The following is a 23,120-nucleotide window of genomic DNA, read 5'->3' as shown; positions in this document are numbered from 1 at the left end:
ATAATCTGTATTTTGAACGGTGCAATGGGCCCAAAATGCAAAAATTATGTGATAGCTTTGTGTCATAATGATTTTCTGCTGTAGGGATCTTCGCGTGACTGCACTTTTTATTTTGAGAGGGAGTGTACCACCAGGTCTGAGCAGATTGTGCTATACTTAAAAGTAGAGAGTAGGGACACGTCTTAGAAACAAGCAGATTCGCGGGTACAGGACACCTGCACTTCAGATTTTCCATTTGGCTGCACTGAACTAACTGAACTCATCTCACACAACCACGCGCCAAAGAACAGACTCCATCGCTTGCTGGCATCCCCAGTCCATCTGAAAGAGCGCTCTGGTCGAGAATGAACTACAATTCCATCAAAATCATAGCCAGCGCTATATTTCTGCAAATACAATAACACAACTAGTTTCGTTCAATGAAAAGTATTTGAAAGTTGTTCCTAGTCCATTCAAAGTTTTAAACTGCTAGATGTGCGAATTACGAAATGCGACGTGTTTGATAGCGAACCCGTGCACACCCCCATTTCATCTTTTCATGACACTCGAAGTGTGACGTAAATCGTGTGGGTGACAGTCTGGATTTGTGCAAATACTTCTGGTACATTATTGTGCTCTGCTCTGCCTGTCTACCGCCTTCCGTAACTAACGGCATGAATAAGGACAACACATCTCTGTCGGCGCCGCCTGCTCCTTAGCGCCCTTTGCCCGGACCCCCATATCCTTTAGCGGTGTGCGCGGCATGTGTCTGTGAGAGACTGAGTGAGGAAGGCAGGCGGCGCAGAAGTTTTTATAACTTGAGCCCATTATGAAACGTGCAGGCCCTCCTCCCTGGCTTGTGTGAAGAAGGAGCGTGCCTGAGTGTGAGAGAGAGTTTACTCGCCTTCCTCACGGCACTCGCCGCCTTTCCTCTTGTTATGTTGGGAGTCATGCCTTGCGCTTTTGTCCCCATCTCTGCGCGCGTGTCCCCGTCAGGTGTGAGCAGCCACTGCTTATTAATTATTATTAACTTACCAGCTCGAGTGACGGTCTGTCTGACAACGCCGAACTCAGTGTCAGACTCTAGTGCGCAACTACTGGAAACGTCACGGCGCGCACGTCCCCGACGGAGGGGGGCACAAAGATTACTCGCCCTGGCGCCATTTCAAAGGACGGGGCCCAGCAGACACACCCCCTGGTCCCTCTCAGTCAACTTGACTAAGTTGACGCTAAGGCGCATGCGCGGGCAAGTTTCCGCCCGTAATTAAATTGCGCAGCAGAGTCAGTCGACTTGTAACCTAACCCAGCCCCACCCCCTGCGCACTCCCTATTCCATCGGGGCTGTCCCGGTCGGAACCCCCGAAGCGCTGCATTTTATTTAGGTGCTCCATGCTCTCTGTTGCAGCCGCAGGTGCGTCCACCAGGCTTAGTGGGGCTTCGCCCCTACGCCCCAATGGACGCACCGCTGCTGTTCAAAGAAGGGACTTTGAAGTGCAAGGAGGGTTCTTTCCAGCCCTGGCTCCAGACCCACTACAGGGGGGTAATCAACCCTGTGTGTGGGGACAGGATACTTCTTATTCAGGTGTGTCAGCTCCTCCCTTCCACCCTGCCCAGGATGAGCCATCAAGATGCAGATGGGCACTCAGACACACCTAACCTTCCTTTGTGTGTGGCTGTCTAGAGGGAATGCACAAAGTCAAGCTGTCACCCACGCCAGACGTGTATCGGAGACAGGAGGCAGGCACACAGAACTTTAGGAGCAGGGAAATGCCCACTTTCTAAAAGTGTCAGTTCTAAAACATTAATGTCAAATTCAACTTTAGCAGTAAAGGGGATATGGCATTACCATTCCAAGATCTAAAACATGACAGAACTACTCCTACTAATCAGGAATCACAGCTTAAAAGTGTAATAAGGAATTCCCAATGTTAACCGATGAGAGGAGTAAGTCTAACCATAGAGAAAAACAAATGTAGGTGTTTTTCACTACCAGGACATGCAAAACGTAAAAATACATAACCTACCTTTTACTTACACATAGCGCCCTGCCCTATGGGCTACATAGGGCCTACCTTAGGGGTGACCTATGTGTAATAAAAAGGGAGCTTAAGGCTTGGCACATGGTTTTAAATGCCAAGTCGAAATGGAAGTAAAACTGCACAAACAGGCTCTGCAGTGGCAGGCCTGAGACATATTTGAAGGACTACTTGCGTGGGGGGGTATAATCACCAGTTGCGTTACACAAGGACACATTAATCTTTGTTTATTAGGCACGGGGAGATTAAGGGAATTGCCCAGATTCAAAGGATTTTGAATGCTGTTGCCGAGACTTGAACCGGGTTCCCCAGATTTGAGGTTGACCGCCCTAGTCATTCGACCACATTCTCCCACAAGTCCTTTTGTGGTAATTAGACCACATCCTCTCACAAGTAAAATACCTATGCTATTGATTAGGTGCACTATTTACAAAACTGCGAGAAAATAAATAGTTATGGATAATGAACTGATAGCACACAAAAGATTAAACACTAAAGAACAGAGAGCTGAAATGTAATGTACTCTGGAGGCTCATATCATGCAAGCAACAGACGTGCCTGCAATATAGGAGGGACATAAACAAAGCAAAGAGAAGCAGGTTAAGGCAAACACAGGGGTAGAAGTGATCTGCAGCGACCGCAGTCACGGAATACTATTGATGGATATGGCTGGGCTACTGAAAAGGTTTACAGAAAGTCCTCCGAACACAGGCCTTAATCCTGGCCGCCGCATCCCAGCTCGGTCTAACACATCCAGTCTAATTATACCGAATAAACAGCTAATGTTTCAGGCGCTACTGAGCTCAGCAAAGGAGCCCTAATTACATGCCTTGCAACCCTTAATTATCCATCTGGATAAAAAACACGTTTGTGGCAGGATAATGGAAGGAAACAAACACAGTTGGGCTTTAAGCTATTCATCTCCTGTGCCCTTCAATGTTAACCATGAGCTCTCCACTGGGGCAACCGTGCAGAGAAGGGGTGCGAGAAATATGTGGCCGCATGCATTCATCTTGGTAAAAATCACAAACCTTTATTTTTGGGGCGCATGCGTTTTTGGTGAAGGGGTGGGGAGTGTGACAGGCATGGGTTTGCATGTATGAATGTATACAGCACAAACCTCCCTAAAATGCAGTGCGGTGTGTGAGACTTGTTGCAATGGTGTCTGCGTAGGGGTGGTGTTTGTGGGTGTGCTTGTAAGTTTTTTTGCTGTAGGAGTATACTCACACAGTTCTGAAGTGAAGCATTCAAAGACAGCTATGTATTATAAGACATTATTCTAAGATAGGTGTTCAGTGAGCTGTAATATGGGTGCCTTTGTAAACCCATGTACTTGTTGACATCCACACTCAACTACATTGAACCTTTGTAAAGGCCACACCCTTTTGTACCGCTTTGTTCGCCATAAGTTGGCAGGGTATGCTCAGACGTGAGTCCCTTGCTCACTTTGCCACTGGATTCAAGCAAGCCGGGCTGAAGACGGCTGGAATGCCAGAAACTGGTCCTAGGAAGCTCGTTTCCGGTCCAGGAAAGGCATGGCTTGGCAGTTCGGGCTGGACTGTTCCCATGAGACACAGGGTCAGACTGATTTGCATATGGCCATGTCTGAACTGGGGTGGTAGAGTGGGCTAAAGAACGGTGATGGATTAAACCCAGATCTGTTGACTGGGTGCGAGTGTTTGATTGGTTCAGATGCTCCGTCCATCACCACCCTCTTTTGTACCGCTTTGTATGAATGTATACAGCACAAACCTCCCTAAAATGCCGCAAAGTGCTGTGTGTGAGGCTTGTTGCAATGGTGTCTGCATAGGGTTGGTGTTTGTGGGTGTGCTTGTACGTTTTTTTTACTGTAGGAGTATACTCAGAAAGTTCTTAAGTGAAGCATTCAAAGACAGCTATGTATTTTAAAGACATTATTCTAAGATAGGTGTTCAGTGAGCTGTAATATGGGTGCCTTTGTAAACCCATGCACTTGTTGACATCCACATTCAACTACATTGAACCTTTGTAAAGGCCACACAGATAAACTTCATTCGCGTCTTAAAGTTACAAAGGGCAATCAATAATTAGGTAGCCGCTGAGCCAAAGATTCTCTTCAGACATGAGGGGGCCCAGTTCGACTCACAATACAATTTAAACAGCTAATAAACAAAAGCTTCAGACTTTGAAAAATCAAAATGTAAAATATTGCATTAAACTAAAGGCACTAAAGCAGACGAGCACTAGATTGCCAGTTCCCAGCAGATAGGGAGGGCGGAAAAGAGACATTGTGGGCCAGGACGCACACAAGACACACAATGTTTTCAGTAAGTACCATGAGTTCCCACCACTGACAAGCTGACTGGGAGCAATATTTTGAACCCATAAAACTGAAAAGTTATCTTGGCCAGCAGGGCACTAACATTTCGGCCAACCAAAAAGATCCAGAGCAGAACATTTTCGGGGGACTGAGTAAGGCAAACTCGTGAACTGAGCACCACACGCAGCAGCTCTGAAGCAAAATAATCTCAGCTGATATAAAGAACCTTAGTGTCAGGCAGCGGGAGAGAGAAGTCACAATCTTGATTTTAACAGGAACAAGGCCCAATGAAGCTGCCTCACAAAGGTAAATTCAATTCTGTGAGGGATCTTTAGCTTGCACTTGGTGGCTATGTTCAAACTACAAGGCCTCTCAAAGGGTATGCATGTGATGTAAATGCAACAAATAGTTAAACGAAAATACTGTTAATAAAGAACGGTCTTACTCTAGCCAAAATAAGTTAGTTAGAAGGATGGACATAACATAACAATGAAAAGAAAATAAGGTAGAGCTGTCAAAATTTGTTAAGTAAAATAACCCACCGTAGAAATGCATTGGAAAAAGTGTTTAATGCTATGCTTGTGGAATGCACAATACAAAAGTTGTACTATGGCCGCCCACAGCAAGAAATAGGAACCCTGTCTTCTTTGGGGCAAGGGGTTGGATATTGTCCTGGTCCTCTAAAGAATACTTGTTTTTTTTCTTTTTACATAAAGTTCTAAGTTTTCCCACAAGGCTGGAAGCATCCAGACCTCAGTCCACTTTGCCATTTTTAGAAGGGATTCCAAAATTTCATGTCCACAAGCAATGTCCACATTGTACTGCTCCACAGAATCTTTCAGGTTGGCAACAATTTCGTTTTTTTCAAGACCGTTTTGTTTACTTCCCTGCCTCTTAGTGGAAATTCCACTGGGGCAAGCAAGTTTTAATGTCAGGCCCTGTTGACCAATGTGACAGAAGGATAGCAGCATTACCAGTCCTAGAGCCAAGTGCTGGATGAAGAAATCCAGGAAGAGAGATTCCTCTCCATTCAACGGTCTATGACAGGGAGATAGAAATTCTTCAGTGCAGCAGATAGAAACGTTTTCTATTCTCTTAAGATCCAGACAGATGCTCTCCTTAGAGTGCTAAGCAGAACATGTTGAAGGGGAAACTAATCAGTCATGGGTGGTAAGAGGTACTAAAGATTAATACACTTCCCAATTCCAGCTTTGAAACAAAGTGATGCACTTCCATTCTAGCATACACACATAGGGGTCTATTAGGATGGCGGGCGGATAACCGCCGCAGTCTGGCGGTGGCAACTGCCGTACCAGCGGCGGCCATCCGCCCGCAATCGAGACCCTTAACACCGCCAGTCCGATTAGCATCGCGGCGGTGTGATTTTCCGCCCGCCACTTTTCCGTCGGTTGCAGTCCGCCCGCTTGCCTGGTGGGCAGAACTGGACCGCTACAATTGTTGCTTATCAGGGACAAACACCGCAGGCACAATTATGAAGCCGGCGGTAGCCAACCTTTCCGCGACGGTGGAACCGCCATGGAAAGGCATGCGGAGACATGTTTCGGGGCCCATTGCAGGCCCCCAGTGTGTTGGGGGGGGTGTGGGTACACTGGGGGGGTCCCATTGTACACCCTAATGGGTACCCACCTACATTTCCCTGTGCCAGGTGGCAGGCACTGTGTAGTGCCTGCCACGCAGTGCAGGGAGATGCAGGACATGCTCCTGTTAACATCATGGCGGTGCTGTTGGCAGCAGTGATCGCTGCAATGTTAATGTCCTGAATCAGACCACTGCGGTTGGGTTTCGACTGCAGAGCATCCTAATTGGATCAGCGGTTATTCCGCGGTCCTGGCGGGCGGTGTTTTCCCGCTACCATGGCGGTCGGAGTGATTTTCCGGCCGCCATCCTAATAGTCCCCTTAGTGGCATAAAAGCTAAATCGGACTTCCATGCACCAAAAATTCAAAATGAGGAATCCATTTATTATACGAGTACAGCTCTTCCCTGCCTTACAGTTCCTTCCCTTGAGCTACAAAGCACACTTCAAATCTCAGCTAAGTGGCAGCTGAAGAGAATACCAATACGTGGAAGGATAAAATCCTAAATATTAATGTATATGCCTTTTTGAAATGCACTTCAGCTCAGCTCGAATATATTTCATATGTCACAGCTGGTTTAAGGGTACTGGATAACAAATTAAAACGTTACCACCGAGTTTCATTTTAAAGGAGGTTACACAGGGGGTGACAAATCTGGTTTTGATTTAATGTTGCATTACATTTGATATAGTAGCAGACATATTCTATACCAGTGGCTGCCAGAAAACATAAAAAATAAAATAAATTCCTAGGTTTTAAAAGCAAGTGGGCCAATATGGGGCTCATCAGAGAGACTATTATGGCACTCTGTAAACAAAAATGCCTATACAAAGAGCACACTTGACTATACCGCACATTAGCCACAGAGGTCAAAATACCAGGGGCTGTATTATGGGAAGTGGCCCGGGTGCACAAAAAGCATGTGCGCCCGCTTTGCGCACTCCTGGGCACTTTGGGATTATAGAAATGTTTGCAGACGCCTGTGCAGTCTTTTCTGTAATACAAACAGCACTGGCGCACATATAGTGCCAGAGCCATCACCAGGGGATTTTACCTCATTTGCATGGGGGTGTGGCCCCATGCAAATGAGGGAATCCCTTTGCCTCCGTGCCATATTATAGACGCGGGCACAACAACTGTCAGGAGGCCAACTGACTGATGGCAGCCCTTTAGAGGGGGTAATGGGCCCGATGGACCCCAGACACCCCACTGCAGGCAGGTGCAGTCCCTCCCTGCACCTGCCTGCAAGGGGATCTCTCTCTCCCCTCTTAAAAGTACAAATCTTTACCTGCATGACACTCAGAATTTAAGACACCTGAAACATCTGCACCCACACCTCTAAGATAAACTATTTCCTGTCACTTCAGGGGGTGGCATAATCTCTGTTTAAACTGCTTATGGCTCCTAGAATGAGGAGCCAATGGAGAAACAGAAGGGCAGCAAAGGTTCTACTCATATCCAGCAGAATTTCTCATTTGACACAGTGAAATGAGCGGTCAGAAGCAGTGAATATGCGGAATGTTAGAGCGGAATATGTCAAAGAAACACACATGCCCATCGATGCCCAACTGAGAAAATAATTGATCTCCTTGATCTCTGCACATAGCTTTTGGGAATGTAGTGGGTTATTTGTGAAGTCTGCCATGTCCATCTAAGCCCTTGAACGAAGACGTATTGCTTGATGACTCACCTTTGTCAAAGTTTTTCACCATGGTGTAGTCTTTTTTTGAGTAGCAAAGTGCTGATTTTCAATTTTTTCCAAATTTTGTTTTCCAGCATGGCCAGGTCAGTTGCGTTGTACACTGTACATTTATGTTAACTCAAGGATGTACCAGTGCAGCTTTGGGGCTTAACAAAATATTCAAGAAGCCCTAGATGCCAATGTATATGTCATACAGTCAAGCACGAGGAGGACTTCCTCTGCTCTTTAAGGACAAGGTCAGAAAGCATCTCATCACCCTAGTCTAGGTTTTTCAAGAATTGACTTTTCTCTAAATTGGTGCCCTCATGCCTCTTACAATGCAGTAGAGGTGAAAACCTACACTAATGGAAACATATATGGCAATGGCTTCAAACCTATACGATACTCAATTGACAGGAACGCTTGGCAGCAATCTGTTGCCAAGCTGTGTGATATAATGAGAAATGAGCATGCCAGGGGAAATAAAGGATTTGTGTGTTTTCAATGAGCTGTAGTCACTGGTATAAACTCATCAAATCAATTTCATGCACTGGGAATCATCTACTGAAACTTTTATCATAAAACTACATTCCCATCGAGTGATAGTGATATATATAACAATAGGTCTATTTTATTCTAAGTATGTAAACAAAAAATGACATGTCTTTAAAGTGCTATTTCACAAATAAAAGCGGAAAAGGATACATTTATAATTGGGGCAATTACATGACTAGGTTTAACAAGGCCTGAAAATCAGTTTGCATTTTCTTTTTTAGATTACAATCTTTTAAATATTTTGAAATAGGTTTTAGCGAATTAACACATATCATTATGTTCACACTGTATGGCAATATTATTTAATTTGCTAAGATATAGCGCTTTACACCAGTTTTCCCGCCTATTGAGAATTAAACAACAAAAGTTATTATTACACAATTGTAGCATTGTCTCTTTTCCCATGTGTTATTCTTAGCTTTTCCTCTGGAATAATCGGTCTGTGTGCTGTGACAATGCAATTCATATTCATAGTGTGTTCTCTCTCCATAGACATAAGGTACATTTTGTTACACCAAATAAAACGCATCAGTTGCATCTTAGTTAAATGTCATATATGGGCTGTTTGACTTGAAAGGTCACATGTAGACATATGAGCAAAAATATATGGCAAAAGAGTCCTCGCTAGCTGCAGTTTAAAACACTGCAATAATACACAGCAGGGATAAGTGTGCTGACATGCAGGAAACCTACTCTACACAATAATTAAGTCACTGTTAAAACAGGACTGGGTACTTAAAGGATAAACGTGGTATATACTACATTGTAAATACGAGTATTTCTCTACAGTGATCAGCTACTATCTACTGTTGTTTATGACTGTATGGCACTAGTGGTATTTTTCCAGCTCTGGATTGTGAATGGAAGTCTATGTTTTTCAATCTTGCCAGAAAAAGGCTAGACACCTGCAAAAATATTTTTGTAATATTGTATCAAAATCTAGTTTAAGGGGCGAAAATTGACTTTTGATATCTGTAGTGAAAAGGTTAATTTTTAAAATCATACTTTGTGCTGCCTGAAAGCCTAGCAGAGATCAGACAAATCTGCTGTCAGGAAGAATATACCAACCTGTACAGGTAGAAATACATAATCCGCATGTTGGGGTTGAAGTATGCCCTATGATGAAGCATACCAGAAACTACAGGAGAGGTCCTTCCTTCAAAAAAGCAACAGGATCTCAGAAAATGTGAGAGAGATGTTTATTCGTTAATCCTGATGTGTAATGTGATATAGATTGGGAGGTAGGATTAATGATTCCCCCCCTACATTGTATGTGGTCCTTACGAATTACAATCACACAAGCTGCTCACAGTGAGTATTTTGTTTGCTAGTTATACATTTTATAAAAATATTAAATCTTGCTGGTACTTAAAAAGGACTTGTGTTAGGATTGCAACATTTAGGTAAAAAATATTTATATAATTATTAGAATAATGTGTTCATAATAAACAGCTTTAATCTCACTCCAAGGTTTATTTTCTTTTTTGCTCAAGTAGAAAAATAGTTTGTTGATAATTTGGCACTTAAAATAAAAGTAGTAAATTAGGAGTTCTGGTCTATCAGTTTGTAACAATGTACTGCATATCTAGAAATTAACATGGAAACTAAATAAAAGCTACCGCATTAGGATGACCAATGGCAACAACATTAATATATCACAGTGATCATAAGTATACAAAATGCAAGAGCGAAAAAACGATTGAGTGAAAAATTAACTTTAAAATCCCTCTTTTGAAAGAAATATCAGTGAACTGAGCTCAAAAATATAACTTACTACCTAGTGACAATGTATTAGAATCAGAAACATCTTTATTCGGATAGTCAAATATCCATAAAACTAAAACACAATAAAATCATATAGACACATATAAATGTAAGTATAATACAAGAAAGAACCCCTACACCTGACAACATGATAAAAATTGGGTTGAAAACAATCTAAAATCACAATGATTTCACCAGGTTAATTTTAATCATGAAACATTGTGCGTCGTTTCCTAAAAGCCATTCTGGGGAATGAGCCTGCATGAACACAAGTCTCCAAATCCCACATTTGCATTAAAAAACTAAGAGCCACTCTAAAATTCCTGACAGTGTACTAAGTGATTTATAGTTTGTCAAAACAGTCAATATAAGTGTTAAACCAACCCAAGCTGTCTTGAAATTTAGTCAGGATAAATAGGTAAGGATATAAAAACGAAAATCTATTTAGGTTTGTCACTGAACATCCCTAACTGATGAAAAGACTATGGAGTGCTGTAGAATGCAGCAACAAGCCCCTTATCCAAGACTGACTTGTGCTACAAAATGCCTTTCTAAACCCAAATATGCAAAATGGGATTCTTTTTGTTTTGAAAGTTCAATGGTGATGACAGGCGAGTCTGTAAACCATAGAGAAATGTTTTGTCAAATACTGTCGGACGAGTGAAGTGAATTACAGACATATGTAAGACATACACAAAGCCACGTTATCAAATGTTATTTCGACCACTAAAGCCGAGGGTAAATCTGAGCTTTATTTATCCAGGGAGGTAACATTCAAAAAAGAAAAAAAAAATCAGATGCTCTCTTGATCTCTTTATCAAAGGGTACAGTGTTCATTAGAAACAAAAAGGGGCTTTCAAAGGAGTTGTGAGTGGCGCTTAATGCATGCAATGGAAAGTTCGTGGCTCACAGAACAGATAAGCTTGGTTGAAAAAAGCAATTTGTAACAAAACAATTATCTAGATATGTAAACATTTGAGTTTGGTGTCACTGGACTAGCTTAAATACGTATGCAACAAGAATCATTCAACATTTTGAATCCGAAATGATAATCTGAGAATTAGGCATTATACAAAAAAAAGTTATTGCTAACCCTTAGTTATCAGGGGATCATTTGACATTGCCCAAGGAAAGGGCCCAAGATACCTGCAAAATCTCCTTACCGTCCATCGCCCCATCCGGAACCTGAGATCGGCCGGAGCAATGCTGTTTAAACTCCCTCGCATTCGCAAGGCCAGGATGGGAGGCCGTTCCTTTAGGTTTTTGGCAAGTAAACACTGGAACGAACTGCCCATAGATCTTCGTATGGAGCCCTCAGAAACAAGATTCCGTTCAAAACTTAAAACCCATCTTTTCCCTGCCAATTACAATTATTGTTTCTAGCTTAATTTTCCCCCTGCCTCCGGTCTTCTGCCTTCTAGGGTCTTACAGCAATTTACAGCGCGGGGACACACTGTTTTAGTGTAACCAGGCGCTCTATAAATGGCAATATTATTATTATTATTATTATTATTATATGGTAGTCAAAAACGAAAACGCGATTATCAAAAAATCTATCCTGTGAGATTCCCAGCAGATCTGAGAACATTAAACATAAAGGTGAAATCAAATTAAAGCAGACAAACAATATTATGGTCTATAGTTTCATGTAGGTCATGAAGAATGTCTGGTTCAGAAGAAATTTGTTCAGTAGTTATCTAAAAGTGTATCTGAAGGACAAACTATTGAAAATCAAACCCTTCTTTAAGTAAACTTCGAACACAGTAAGATATTGCAATAACAATCAGAAAGGGTTTATCCCAGATAAAGACAATACCATATATATATATATATATTTTCTTTTTACAAACTGTAAATACACACCTAAATTGAGTTACGTTTAACAAATGCTGTAACATTCAAATATTTTATCCCTCAACAGCTATTTCAGGATTTACTTTATTTTATTTATTTATAAAGTTTTATATAGCACTAACATCATCCCAAAGGATATCAGAGCGCTTTACCATTTTAGGCAAAGGAGGTAAAAGTTGCAGTACAGGCATCAAAAGAAATAGCAACCCAAACAAATCAAATGTGCATACCAAACAAAAAGGTAACAATCAAAAGGGGACAACAAGGGTAAGATAATAACTGGTACATAGCAAACTGGGAGGTGAGCAAGTGGTTAGTAAAGCAGAATAACACCCAAAGCAGGACTTAGGGTGTAAGTCCAAAGCATTAGAGCAGACTTGTCAAGGTTTTCACTAAAACACAGATTATGCACTACAATTCGGTCTATACCATAAAGAGAAGACATTGAAAAAAGTTAAACTAACTCACCTTTACCAAACAATTTGTGTGCCCAGGAACAGAGCCATTTACATAGATTGTGTTGTGTTTTGTGCTTACTCTCCACACCTGAAATTATAGGAGTACACATTAAGTAAAAGCAAATGGTAAGGAAAAACGTATGTTAAACTGAGTTACCTGGCAGGGCCAAGGAAAATCTATAATAAATGATTTCAGGCTCTTAATTTTCTATTTAATTACTCTTAACAAACAAAACTCTCTCTAACCAGTGTTCTCTTCAAAAAGAAGTTCCCAAGTCGCTATCTTGTCCCCACACCCATCCAGGTTCTACAGGGAATCATTGGTTTCTATTCTTTAACAATTCTAAGTCTCTTATCAACATACTGCTGGCACTAAACTGTATGTGAAAGTCTCCTCACTGGAAGAGATTAACACCTCCACATGGACCTTTGGTCATGGCTATCACTACAACAACTCATATAGAACCCACACAAAATGTGTTACTTATTCCTCTCTAACAATACATTCCGGATTTGAGTCACTAAATCGACCAGATTGCAAGCCAACAATTATTGAATATCCAAATCCTTAAGCTTTATCATGGGCAAAAATATAGATCTGTATGTTGTTATAAAGGCATTGGCCAAAGGAGGAAAGTACTAATTCATGCTAAGCTATCTGTGGACATTGAAGGTCTTTATTTTGCAACATTTTTGAAGGGTACTGGCTTGCTGCTCTAGCCTAGCACTCACTCAAAGGTATACCAAGGCTGTCACTTTATGAACTGGACTTTGAGACATTGTGCTAAAGGCCAGATTCTGACAATACCCAAGCATTTATTTTGGTCAGAACCAATTAGGCATCATTGCAGTGCCAAATAATATGTAATAATAAAGGCTTAGATGAGCTATTTTACGCTAAAAAGGCTACGGCTGGGTACTTGGGGGGAAAAAAGGAGCTCATACACACAAACAAACATTTTAGGTCAACTATGTAGCCAACAGCTTGCGACGCTGATATAGTAACACAAGGGCACGGTTTATGTTTCACATGCATGAAGCTGAGGTTTCTTTAATACGCAAACAGGCTAAGCATTTAAACTGTTTCAACTGTGCACGAAGTTATACAAGAAATAGAGAAACTAACTGAAATACCAATATCCCGTGAACCACATTCTGGATAAAAAAAAAAAAAAACAGACCTTTAATCCCCTGGCTGTTCGGTAGACATTGCCCATCTGCCCCGGCATTTTTGTTCCAGGAAACACTCTGCCAGGATCCTGCAATAGTGTACACAAAAAACAGATTGCATTAAGGCTGTATATCCATAGTCAGAATAGTATAAAAAAAGTATAAAGAGTTAGCAGAGCTGCTGGGAGGCAGTACAAGGGGATATCATACAAAAGTTAGTGATTCTTTCAGATATTTTATACAAGCTGAGAAAATTGTGAAATGACCGTATGGACGCCAGTACTGCCATGAACTCAGCTCTAGGATGCCACAGCATGAATGAAGAATGATATGTCAGATGTGCTCTGACATCACGTGCATTCACCTTCCTGTTAGTGGGAAGTACTCATGGGGTGGCTGGACTCCTTAACTGGCAGCAAGTGTTGGCCTGAACTGTCAGAATTACTGAGGACTTCAGCAAAGTCACAAGGAAAAATGGCATAACCAAATTCCTTAGTGGTGTGCTGGGAAGCCTCAGTAAGTCGATTATATTTCTAGATGGAAATAAACAGAACATTGAAGACTCATAACACACAAGAAGCTGGAAGCTCAGATTATGCTTTATCTTTTCTTTACCTCTCAGCTCAGTATCAAGAACATCACAACGTTTACATGAAGAGACCACAACTCCACAACTCCACGGGAAGGACAAAGTCCCAAACTTAACAGGGTGAACAAAACTCCACCAATGGACAATCAATACACATCTGTCGTGCCAACCCTCTGTGTGCAATGCATCATTGAGTTACAGAGCTAAATAAAACCACAAGCATGCACGTCCCCTTTTATCCCTGCTCCTCTCTTTGCAGTGAGATAAATATTGCTTGACTTCTTGTCCTCTTAGATTGTGGAATAATATTTCTGAGATGTATTCTGAACAAGTGCATTATAAGTTTAATGTTGTTGTGAGGAAACAACTTTTGTAACTAGTAGTAGTGTCATGAACAGTCTGCATTTCAAGGTGGCTTGGCTGGCCACACTGGTGGTCACTTAGCTATAGCTCCGCTTTGACAGTCCTGTGACCCATTAGAATCCTCCAGCTGGGGTCTGCTGCCATGGTAATCCGGCCTGCAACGACTGCCTGGAACCCCTCCTGGAAGTTGTTGGCCCTGTTGCTGACATTGTGGAGACAGAATGTAGCTTCTGACTACCAACCTCTAGTGCCAGCATAACTCTGATCGCCTACCACACCACGACTAGTAAGCCCTACCCTATCTCATCTTTTGCCCCAACACGATGACCCTCTCCATTCAGCACTTTAAGTCTTTCGTTACGTGGTTAGTTTTATGCCATTGTTTTCTCTTGCCCTACATGGAGCGGCTGCAGTCCCATTTTGCTGCCCGCATTCTCTTTTAGCCTATACTCCTTTTACCAACCTACACAGAGTGGTTTTAGAGGATACCTTTTGCCCACTAAATTTCTCCTTAGCTCACAGCAGCGTTTTTTCCCCTGCCATACTGGTTCTTATTCTTGCTTACTTATTTCAATCGAGGCAAGTCATCTTCACCCTGGGTATAATTTTATATGTGTATATGAGAATTCCTGTTTAGATCAAAAAAGAGAGAGAGGACTAGATAGGCTAGACCGTATCCCCTGGATTATATATGCATATATCAAAAAGGGCTAGCTAGTTCAGAGGGATATAGAAGACTCAGGTAGGTACGTCATGGAGCAACATGGAGTGAGGGAAAAACCATTTTTTTCCTCATAAAGCCCTCACCCACCGACCTAGTCGGTGGCATGCTATGCAGGTGGTCCCAGCACCCGAGGGTTGTTTATCTCGTATTGGAGTGCTTATAATGACCTCCGGCGTCTAGTGCGGACCGCACTAGACGCCGGAGGTCATAATAAGCACTCCAATACGTCTTCTTGCCTTTTATCTGCTAGCAGAGGCCCAGTTCATTAAAGATAAACAACCCTAGGGTGCTGGGACCACCTGCATAGCTTTTAAACTTCACCTTTCTCACCCTATTCACCGCACACTCAGCAACATACCAGCTTCGGAGTCTCCTGGCGTTGAAGCACACCCGGGGCACATTCGGTGCCACTGTGGTGGGCCCGATGATGAAGCATGCCACCGACTAGGTCGGTGGGTGAGGGCTTTATGAGGAAAAAAATGGTTTTCCCTCACTCCATGTTGCTCCATGACGTACCTACCTGAGTCTTCTATATCCCTCTGAACTAGCTAGCCCTTTTTGATATATGCATATATGAGAATTCCCCCACTAACCCATAGGTAATTACCTCTGTCTTATTGATTTTAGAAGTCTGGGTCTCATGCATGGTTGGGCCAAATCATTTAAAGGCACGGACTTCCTAGTTCGATGGATGTTTGATTCCTCTGCTTCAAATCATGACAGCTAATTGTCTTTTCGTCCCATGTTTTGATTTCCCCATCCTCTCCCTTTAGTTGGTACTGGGTTACACATGCCGTAACGCTATCTCTGTCTCAGGCATAACTTTGTATGTCCTGATGATGATCCTAACATTTCACTAAGGATCGAAACGTTGTTGACTACAGTACCTAGACTCAATCATCATAATTGTTTATTCCTGTGGACATGAGCATTGGTACTGATGGATTGCGACTTCAACCATTGTGTTCGATTTTGTCACACTCACTTTGCCTGAGTTTGGAAGTCTTATGTGACTCTCCTGTGTTTGCTTTACCACGTCATTGTGTTTTATGTGCATCTAATAATTATTTATGACTATTCCATTTGGATAACATGCATCGGCCTTTGTGTACTTCTATGTACATTTAATTGTTTGAAGTCTTTCCATTAGGGAGTCCAGTTCCTCTATAAATAAAAACACACCATGCAGCCATCTTAGAAGCTGAATCTGCTGTCTACTCATCAGCATACGGCGTCCCCCAGGGGTCGATTCTCAGCCCTTTGCTGTTTAATATCTATATCAGACCCCTTGCTACCATCGTGGAGGACGCCGGCCTAACACTATTCGTATGCGGACGACACGCAGATTGTGTTCTCTCTCTCTAGCAGTGAGGGCCATGAGGTCTCTGCCTTGAAGTCTGGCCTATCACGCGTTGCTGCCTGGATGCACGACCATCTGCTCAAGCTCAACGGTGATAAGACCGAGGTTGTTATTTTGGGCAAGAATAAAGATCTGTGGGGCCCTCGACATTGGCCCTGCGATATGGGTCCTCTGCCGAATCCAGCCCCCGTAGCCCGCAACCTCGGTTTCCTTATCGACGATAAGCTCTCAATGAGACAGCAGGTAACAAAGGTCGCTGCAATCTGTTTCTCCACCTTAAGATGGTTGCAGAAGATCTTATGGATGTTACCTTGCTCTACTCGGAGAACTGTCGTCCAGGCTCTTGTGATCTCCCGCATCGACTATGGGAATGTGCTTTATCTTGGGGCCGATAAGGCCACAATAAACAAACTCGAGGTGGTGCAAAACTCGTCAGCTCGCTTATTGTGCAATGTACCCCGGAGATCTTCCGCAGCTAAGGCTCTGCGTGACCTTCATTGGCTTAAGGTCCCGAATCGTGTAAAATTTAAAACCTTATGCCTTCTTTTTAAAATTCGGCAGGGTTCTGCCCCTAAATACCTGCAGAACCTGGTTCAAGTCTATGAGCCTGGTCGTACTTTAAGATCTTCCACCAGTGGCAATTTCTTGGTCCCCAGAATTAAATTGGCCAAAATGGGCGGCCGCTCGTTTTCTTATCTTGGTCCAAAGATGTGGAATGTTCTTCCGCCGGCTCTGAAAGCCTAGACTGATCTCCTCTCTTTTCGGAAAAAATTGAAGACTCTTTTGTTTAATTGATCCTTCTGCACTGTCTGTTCTGTTTGGGCTTTTGCTTGCTTTCTTTCTCTTGTCTGTCCCTGGCGCCGGGAAACCCATTGAGGGTAGCTGCGCGCAATACAAGTTTAGATAAATAAAATAAATAAATAATAAATCTTACGGCGACTGCTGATCCAGCAGGATGCTCGCTCAAGTCCTGTTCTAGAAATAACCTCACCCATTAGCAATGCCCTCTATGCACAACAAAACATTCTGCACATATTCCTCTGGTGTGACTCATCTATTTGTGAGGCACCCCCACTGTGGATGAGGTGGGCTACTTCCTAACCGGATTTATCGGTCCCTGAATCCCTGAAGCAGCCCAAGGGGGCCTAGATGCGCTGATATTGTTTGCCAACATGAAACAGGCCATCTGAGGCCTAGCCAGAAAAAAAACCCCTGGCTTGGATGGACTTCTGTTAGAATACTACAGCGCCTTCACCACAAGCCTCACTGCGAGTCCCAGGGCTCCTGCCAACCTGTGCTCCTAACGCAGATTACAATTCTAGGCGCAGATTACAAGATACAGGGGAAGATACAGGCGGACTGATACATCCAGATCTTTCTTGGAATCATTCATCTGGTTAAAATTGGCTTCGTCCCAGGTTGTAGCATATCTTACATCATCAGACGTCTCTTCCATGTGCAGGACCAGGACCCAATACAGTTTCCTCACGCAGACCTTGAAAAATCATTCAAAACTCTTACAAGGACCTACCTTTTGCAGGTATTGACCCACTTGGGGGTGGAAAACACCTTCTAGCATACACAAAACTCCTATACAGGAAACCCACTTACCGGATCCAACTGGGACGGCTCATCTCATTGCTCTTCTAGGTGAGCAGAGGAACCAGGCAAGGCTGCCCTCGGTCTCCCCTGCTCTTTGTGATTGCAATGGAGCCGTTTGTCATTCAACTCCGCATTATGCGACTGACTGTTCGAAGTTAAGGCATTGTCTACTCGTCAATGTATTTTATACGGCATATGATGTGTTCAAGTGCTATGTTGAACCCCTCGCCCCAACCCCCCCCCCCCCCACCCCTATTTATAGGGGAATGCAATACCAAATCTTCATGTTTTTGCAAACACCAGTAAAACATTTTTAAAACCTTCCCAAAAAACAGTCCACATTTCAATGTTGCCTGAAATGCAAAATGCTCATTACTCAGTGGTATTCTTATTTGCTTCGAACATTCAGTGTGGTGCCCAGGGACTACCCTTCCCTTGTCCAGCCATCAATGATTCTTCTTCAGGGGGACTAGAACGTAGTCAGTGGTGCGGAGGGTGCTGCTTTGGTGTTTAAGATCTAACTGGCTTTAGAACCCTACAAGTTTTGGCGGATGGACTCCTGATCAGTTGCTCACGCAGTGTAATATGCTTGGCTGAGAAGGATTCTCAGCATACACAGGGATCTTACCACACAAGGAAGCAAAAAGTCTCCCCAATCCAGGGTGAGCTCACTTGAAGGTGATGCTGAAGATCTGAACGGGTGCTTTTCTTGGACCTGGCCCTTTTTCCAGGTTAACCCTAAACATTTTGCCTTCTTCCTCCTATTTTTCTGATCTCTTTTTGTTGGCTTTCAGACTCTAGGCACTTTTATACTGCTGATCAGTGCTAAAGTGCAAGTGCTCCTTGAGTAAACTGTGATTATGAATGGTTGTCCATGATTGGCATATTTTATCTACTGGTGGGTACCTAGTAAAGTGCAGTGTGTGCCAAGGGCCTGTAAATGAAAAGCTACTAGTGGGCTTGCAGCACTGATTGTGCCATCCACACGAGTACCCCTGCAAACATGTGTCAGGCCTGCCACTGCAGTGTGCAAGTGCATTTTTAAACTGCCATGTCAACCTTAGGAGTGTACCCACTTGCCAGGCACAAATCTCCCCTTTTACTACATGTAAGGAACCTTTATGGTATGCCCTATGTAGCCCCTTGGGCAGGTTGCAGTGTATGTGAAAGGTAGGACATGTACTGGTGTTTTTGTTTTTACAAGTCCTGATAGTGGAATACTGTCAATTTTATTTTTTCGCTATTGCAAGGACTAGCTCTCTCATAGGTTATCATTGGAGCTGCCATGCAATATCTTACAAGTGTAACTTTCAATTTGGAAGAGATAGAAATTAGGAGTTTGTGCTTCCTGAACTCAGAATGTAAAAATAAATCTTTTACTTAAGTTGGTTTTTAACTTGTCTGTGTGAAAACGCCACTTTTAGAAAGTAGGCCTTTTCTTACTTTACCATCCTGTGCCTCTGCATGCCTGTAGAATCAACATCTGGTTTACACTGACAGCTGTGTTATTGGTGCACTCACTTTAGACAGTCACACAAAGGGAGCTGAGGTGCGTCCTGCATATCATGATGGCCAATCACCAGGCTGATTGTCCTTCCTGAGCTAGAGTGGTGGGAAGAGTTGCCACCGACACCTGAATAGGGCTCTGCCTGGCATCTCACAATGCTGTTTCCACCACCCTGTAGTGTGGCTGTAGACATGGCTGAACAAGGCAGGATCTTGAGGACAACAAAGACTTTCCTTTGAAGTATGCCTACTCCAAAGGTGCAAGCCAGTGCCTTCCTGTAAAAGAATCACGGCGCCGGACTCCCCGCCAGCGGCCGCCTGAGTTGCCCTCTCTAACTTTCAAGTACTGTGACCAATGGACCCACATGTTCGTAGCCAGTTGAGGGCACTTTGTATCCGGCAACATATTCCCCACCCCACAGGCCCATAAAAACTGCATGGTTGCATAATCCCTCATGGGGCCCTTAGCTCCCTAATATGGAGAGGTTATAGAGTGTAATCTAGGTCAGAGGTTGTTCTCACTTGTGTTTTGGATCCCAGAGGGGAGTCGCTCCAAATCTCACAGCCACAGGAGGAGCAGCGTCGGCTGTAAAGTGTGCGTGGGGGGTTGAGGGGAGGAGGAGGATACCTGGAGCAGTACCACCATCTCCTGTAAAGGGAGTGCCAGCACTTTGTGTTCTGTTCTAGAAAACTGTGGGGCACATCGCCTGTGGTTAGAACGCACTAGCGCTGCTAGCAGAGCTTACTGCAATACTTGGAGACACACTGCTTTTCTTTACTATGAACCCGAGTGGTGTGGTGTCAATTTGTAGCTTTCTCACTGTGTTACTGTGTTTGTTTTGTACAAATGCCTGCCTACTTGTGCCAAGATATGAAGGGGGAGAGCAGGGGTTATCTTAGCTGTGTAATCCCCTTACCCAGACTAGAAGCAAGGCTCCCTAACAAAGCAAACTGCTACATTGAATATCTACTATTAACAGGCCCATTAGAGTCCCCTATTGGAAACCAGCGCCGCTTTCAAATTTATTTAGATTTTATAGAGGGTCACCTTGCTCCTAACTTTGCCATTTTGTCAGGGAATATGCTTCTAAGATTTAAACTTTGAAACTCCAAGCACGAAGGCTGAGAATCTCAAAGTCTGAGTGGCGAACCTACCCTTGTTGCTGTGATAGGTCATCACCCACAATTGGCAGTGTCCATGGAAGAATCAGGTTCAAATCCAAAAGATTTGGAAACCAAGTCTGTCTCACACAGTGTGGGGCAAAAAGATTGACCCATTATCATTATGGGTAGGCCGACGAAGGACAGAAAGAGATTTTAGAAGGAAATGTCAGTTCAGGCTGTGGAAATTCAGATTTCACTTTGTTTTAGTTCAAGTATGTCCACTCATGAGCATTCCCAGTGTAAAAGGATAAGTGCAAGGACTTCCATAAATGAGTTGTCACCTATGGTTGGTGGTCAACCTGCTGAGAGCATCTATTCCTACACTGTCCTCTACCACTACATGAAGTACTGACATTTGAATTTCTGTGTCTATGGCTTAAAGGCGCAGAATTGAGCCTAATCATACAAAGCCTTAGAGCCCAGACTTTTTCTTCAGTTAGTACAAACTCAGAATGAGACTTCAGCAATGAACTGATAGTGCTAAACCAAGGGAAACGAATGCCGTCAATACCAACCAGATGGCCCTCAACCGTAGGATGTTGATAAGCAAGCTCATTTTCTACAACCGTCACAGGTCAATGATATGTTTTGGTTCCTGTAAGGAACCCAACAAATCACAGTCTTTTTTTTCTCCCCACAGCAGATCTTTCAAACATTGAAGGCTTTTATTTGGCAGGGCTGATGATTGCCTAGGGTCAAAGGCACCTTCCAGGACACTGGTTTTTGATGCATAAATGTAAAAAACTTATGTAAGAGTAACAAATTCAAGAAGACCGAAGAAGGATCACCTCCAAAAACATTGGACAGGAAATTGCCCTCAAGTACCAATCTGGGTAAAATAGCAACATCATCTCTAGGGTGAGGTCTACTCTTTACTGAAGAAGAGAAGCCCTACCTCCCACGTGAAGTGTTGCTCCTACAAACTGGAGGAACCAAGATAGGACAATTGAGAAGTTTCTATACTGAGAAAGAACAAACTTGTGTATAAGAAAGCTTGGGGGAAGGGGAGTTGGTGGAAGTGGTTCAATACCTTTTTTGAATGCTAGATTATTGTCCTGCGAGAGAAGATAAGGGCCAACTCTCTGAAAAGGGTGCATGTCCATAAGTACCATCACCTTCATAAATACTTTGGAAGGTCAAGTGAGGCCAAAGGGTAATAAACTGGACTGGTACCCCTTCCACCACAGTTCTTTGCGGCATTTCCGAATGAATATATTTGGTATGAGTTTTGAAGAGATAAAGACACACTCCACTGTTAACACTGCACTGCCTTCAGAACCTGTTCAAGAGAGAGGTGGTCTTGAATGTATAAGGAACTTCTGAAAATCGAAGTTTTAAAACAGACTGTAGATCACATGAAATAGTTTGAACACCACTTTTTTCATGAAACAGACTATAGAAAATGCTACACTTGGGATAGCCAGTATACTGCTCACCACATGTGTGGCTGGCAAGTGGAGAACAGAGTAGAGGGGGATAACAGATTGTGAGTTCTAGACAATAGTGGTTGACAAAGCCTCTTTGCCCAGAGCAACCCCGCCCCATAAAATGTGAAATTTTAGGTACAATTAACAAGCTGGAGAGGCCTTGTCCAGTTCTACCAAACCGATTCCAGTAAACAGCCTGCTTTTTAAACAAATGTTCACTTTCTATGGAACTGCATGCTTAGCAACCTGTCCTGTATGATGCCTGTACGACGAGACTATAGCCAAGTCAGTCTGTGCATGACAACACTTGACTCCATGCGCTATTCCATCAGGGCTGGACTGGCCGTAGTGGGCACCGGGCGCCTTTCCCGGTGGGCCGCCAGTGTGGAGGCCATATTTGGAACCCTGGGGGCTGTTTTTGCAGCATAGCTGCAATATCGCCCCCTGTAACAGAAGTGACAGCGGTGAGACAGGAGTGGTGCTTGCACTAGCACATCTCCCCCTCTTCCCCCTGGGCCGGCCGAGCTGTTCACCATGGCCAGTTTCTGTACCAAGTCGGACCGTGTATTCCATGACTTTCGAGCAGTTCATCCTGCAGTTCTGAGTTAAAGGCTCTGCAAGTCGACCATTCATAGTATTTGCAGAGCATGGACGAGGTCCATGTGGGTGTCAAGATCATTTAATAAAGAGGTTTGAAGTAAAGTAAATAAAGTAAATACATGGGTAGGAATAGTACATAATGTCACAGATGAGAAAGGAAGATGAATTCAATTGAAACTAGATATCAAATAGCACTCTGTCACAAACAATTTGGAGGTGGTCCCATGGGAATATGATAAACATTAAATATAAACAAAGCAACCACTAAATCAAAGAATATCCAGAGGTTAAACAAAATTTGCAGCACTGTACATATGGCAAAATATTACACTTTGCTATTAGAGGTGGCGGAGACAAATGAATATAACATACAGTGACAAGGTTATATGTAG

At 43.2% G+C, this 23,120-nt stretch overlaps 1 protein-coding gene across 1 annotated transcript in view; it reads right to left on the bottom strand.

The window, feature by feature from the left end:
- MRPL3 (mitochondrial ribosomal protein L3) overlaps positions 1 to 23,120 on the bottom strand; it is a 347,579-nt gene that overhangs the window by 42,629 nt on the left and 281,830 nt on the right. The window contains exons 8-9 of the mRNA XM_078663875.1: positions 13,405 to 13,482; positions 12,234 to 12,311 (exon numbers count right to left, since the gene is read on the bottom strand). Of these exons, the coding sequence (XP_078520001.1) occupies positions 12,234 to 12,311; positions 13,405 to 13,482 (156 nt within the window). The remainder of the gene's footprint in view (positions 1 to 12,233; positions 12,312 to 13,404; positions 13,483 to 23,120) is intronic.

This window comes from Lissotriton helveticus, chromosome 10 (assembly GCF_964261635.1).
Source record: "Lissotriton helveticus chromosome 10, aLisHel1.1, whole genome shotgun sequence".
NCBI lineage: Eukaryota > Metazoa > Chordata > Amphibia > Caudata > Salamandridae > Lissotriton > Lissotriton helveticus.
This window is presented reverse-complemented; position numbering and strand designations above follow the sequence as displayed.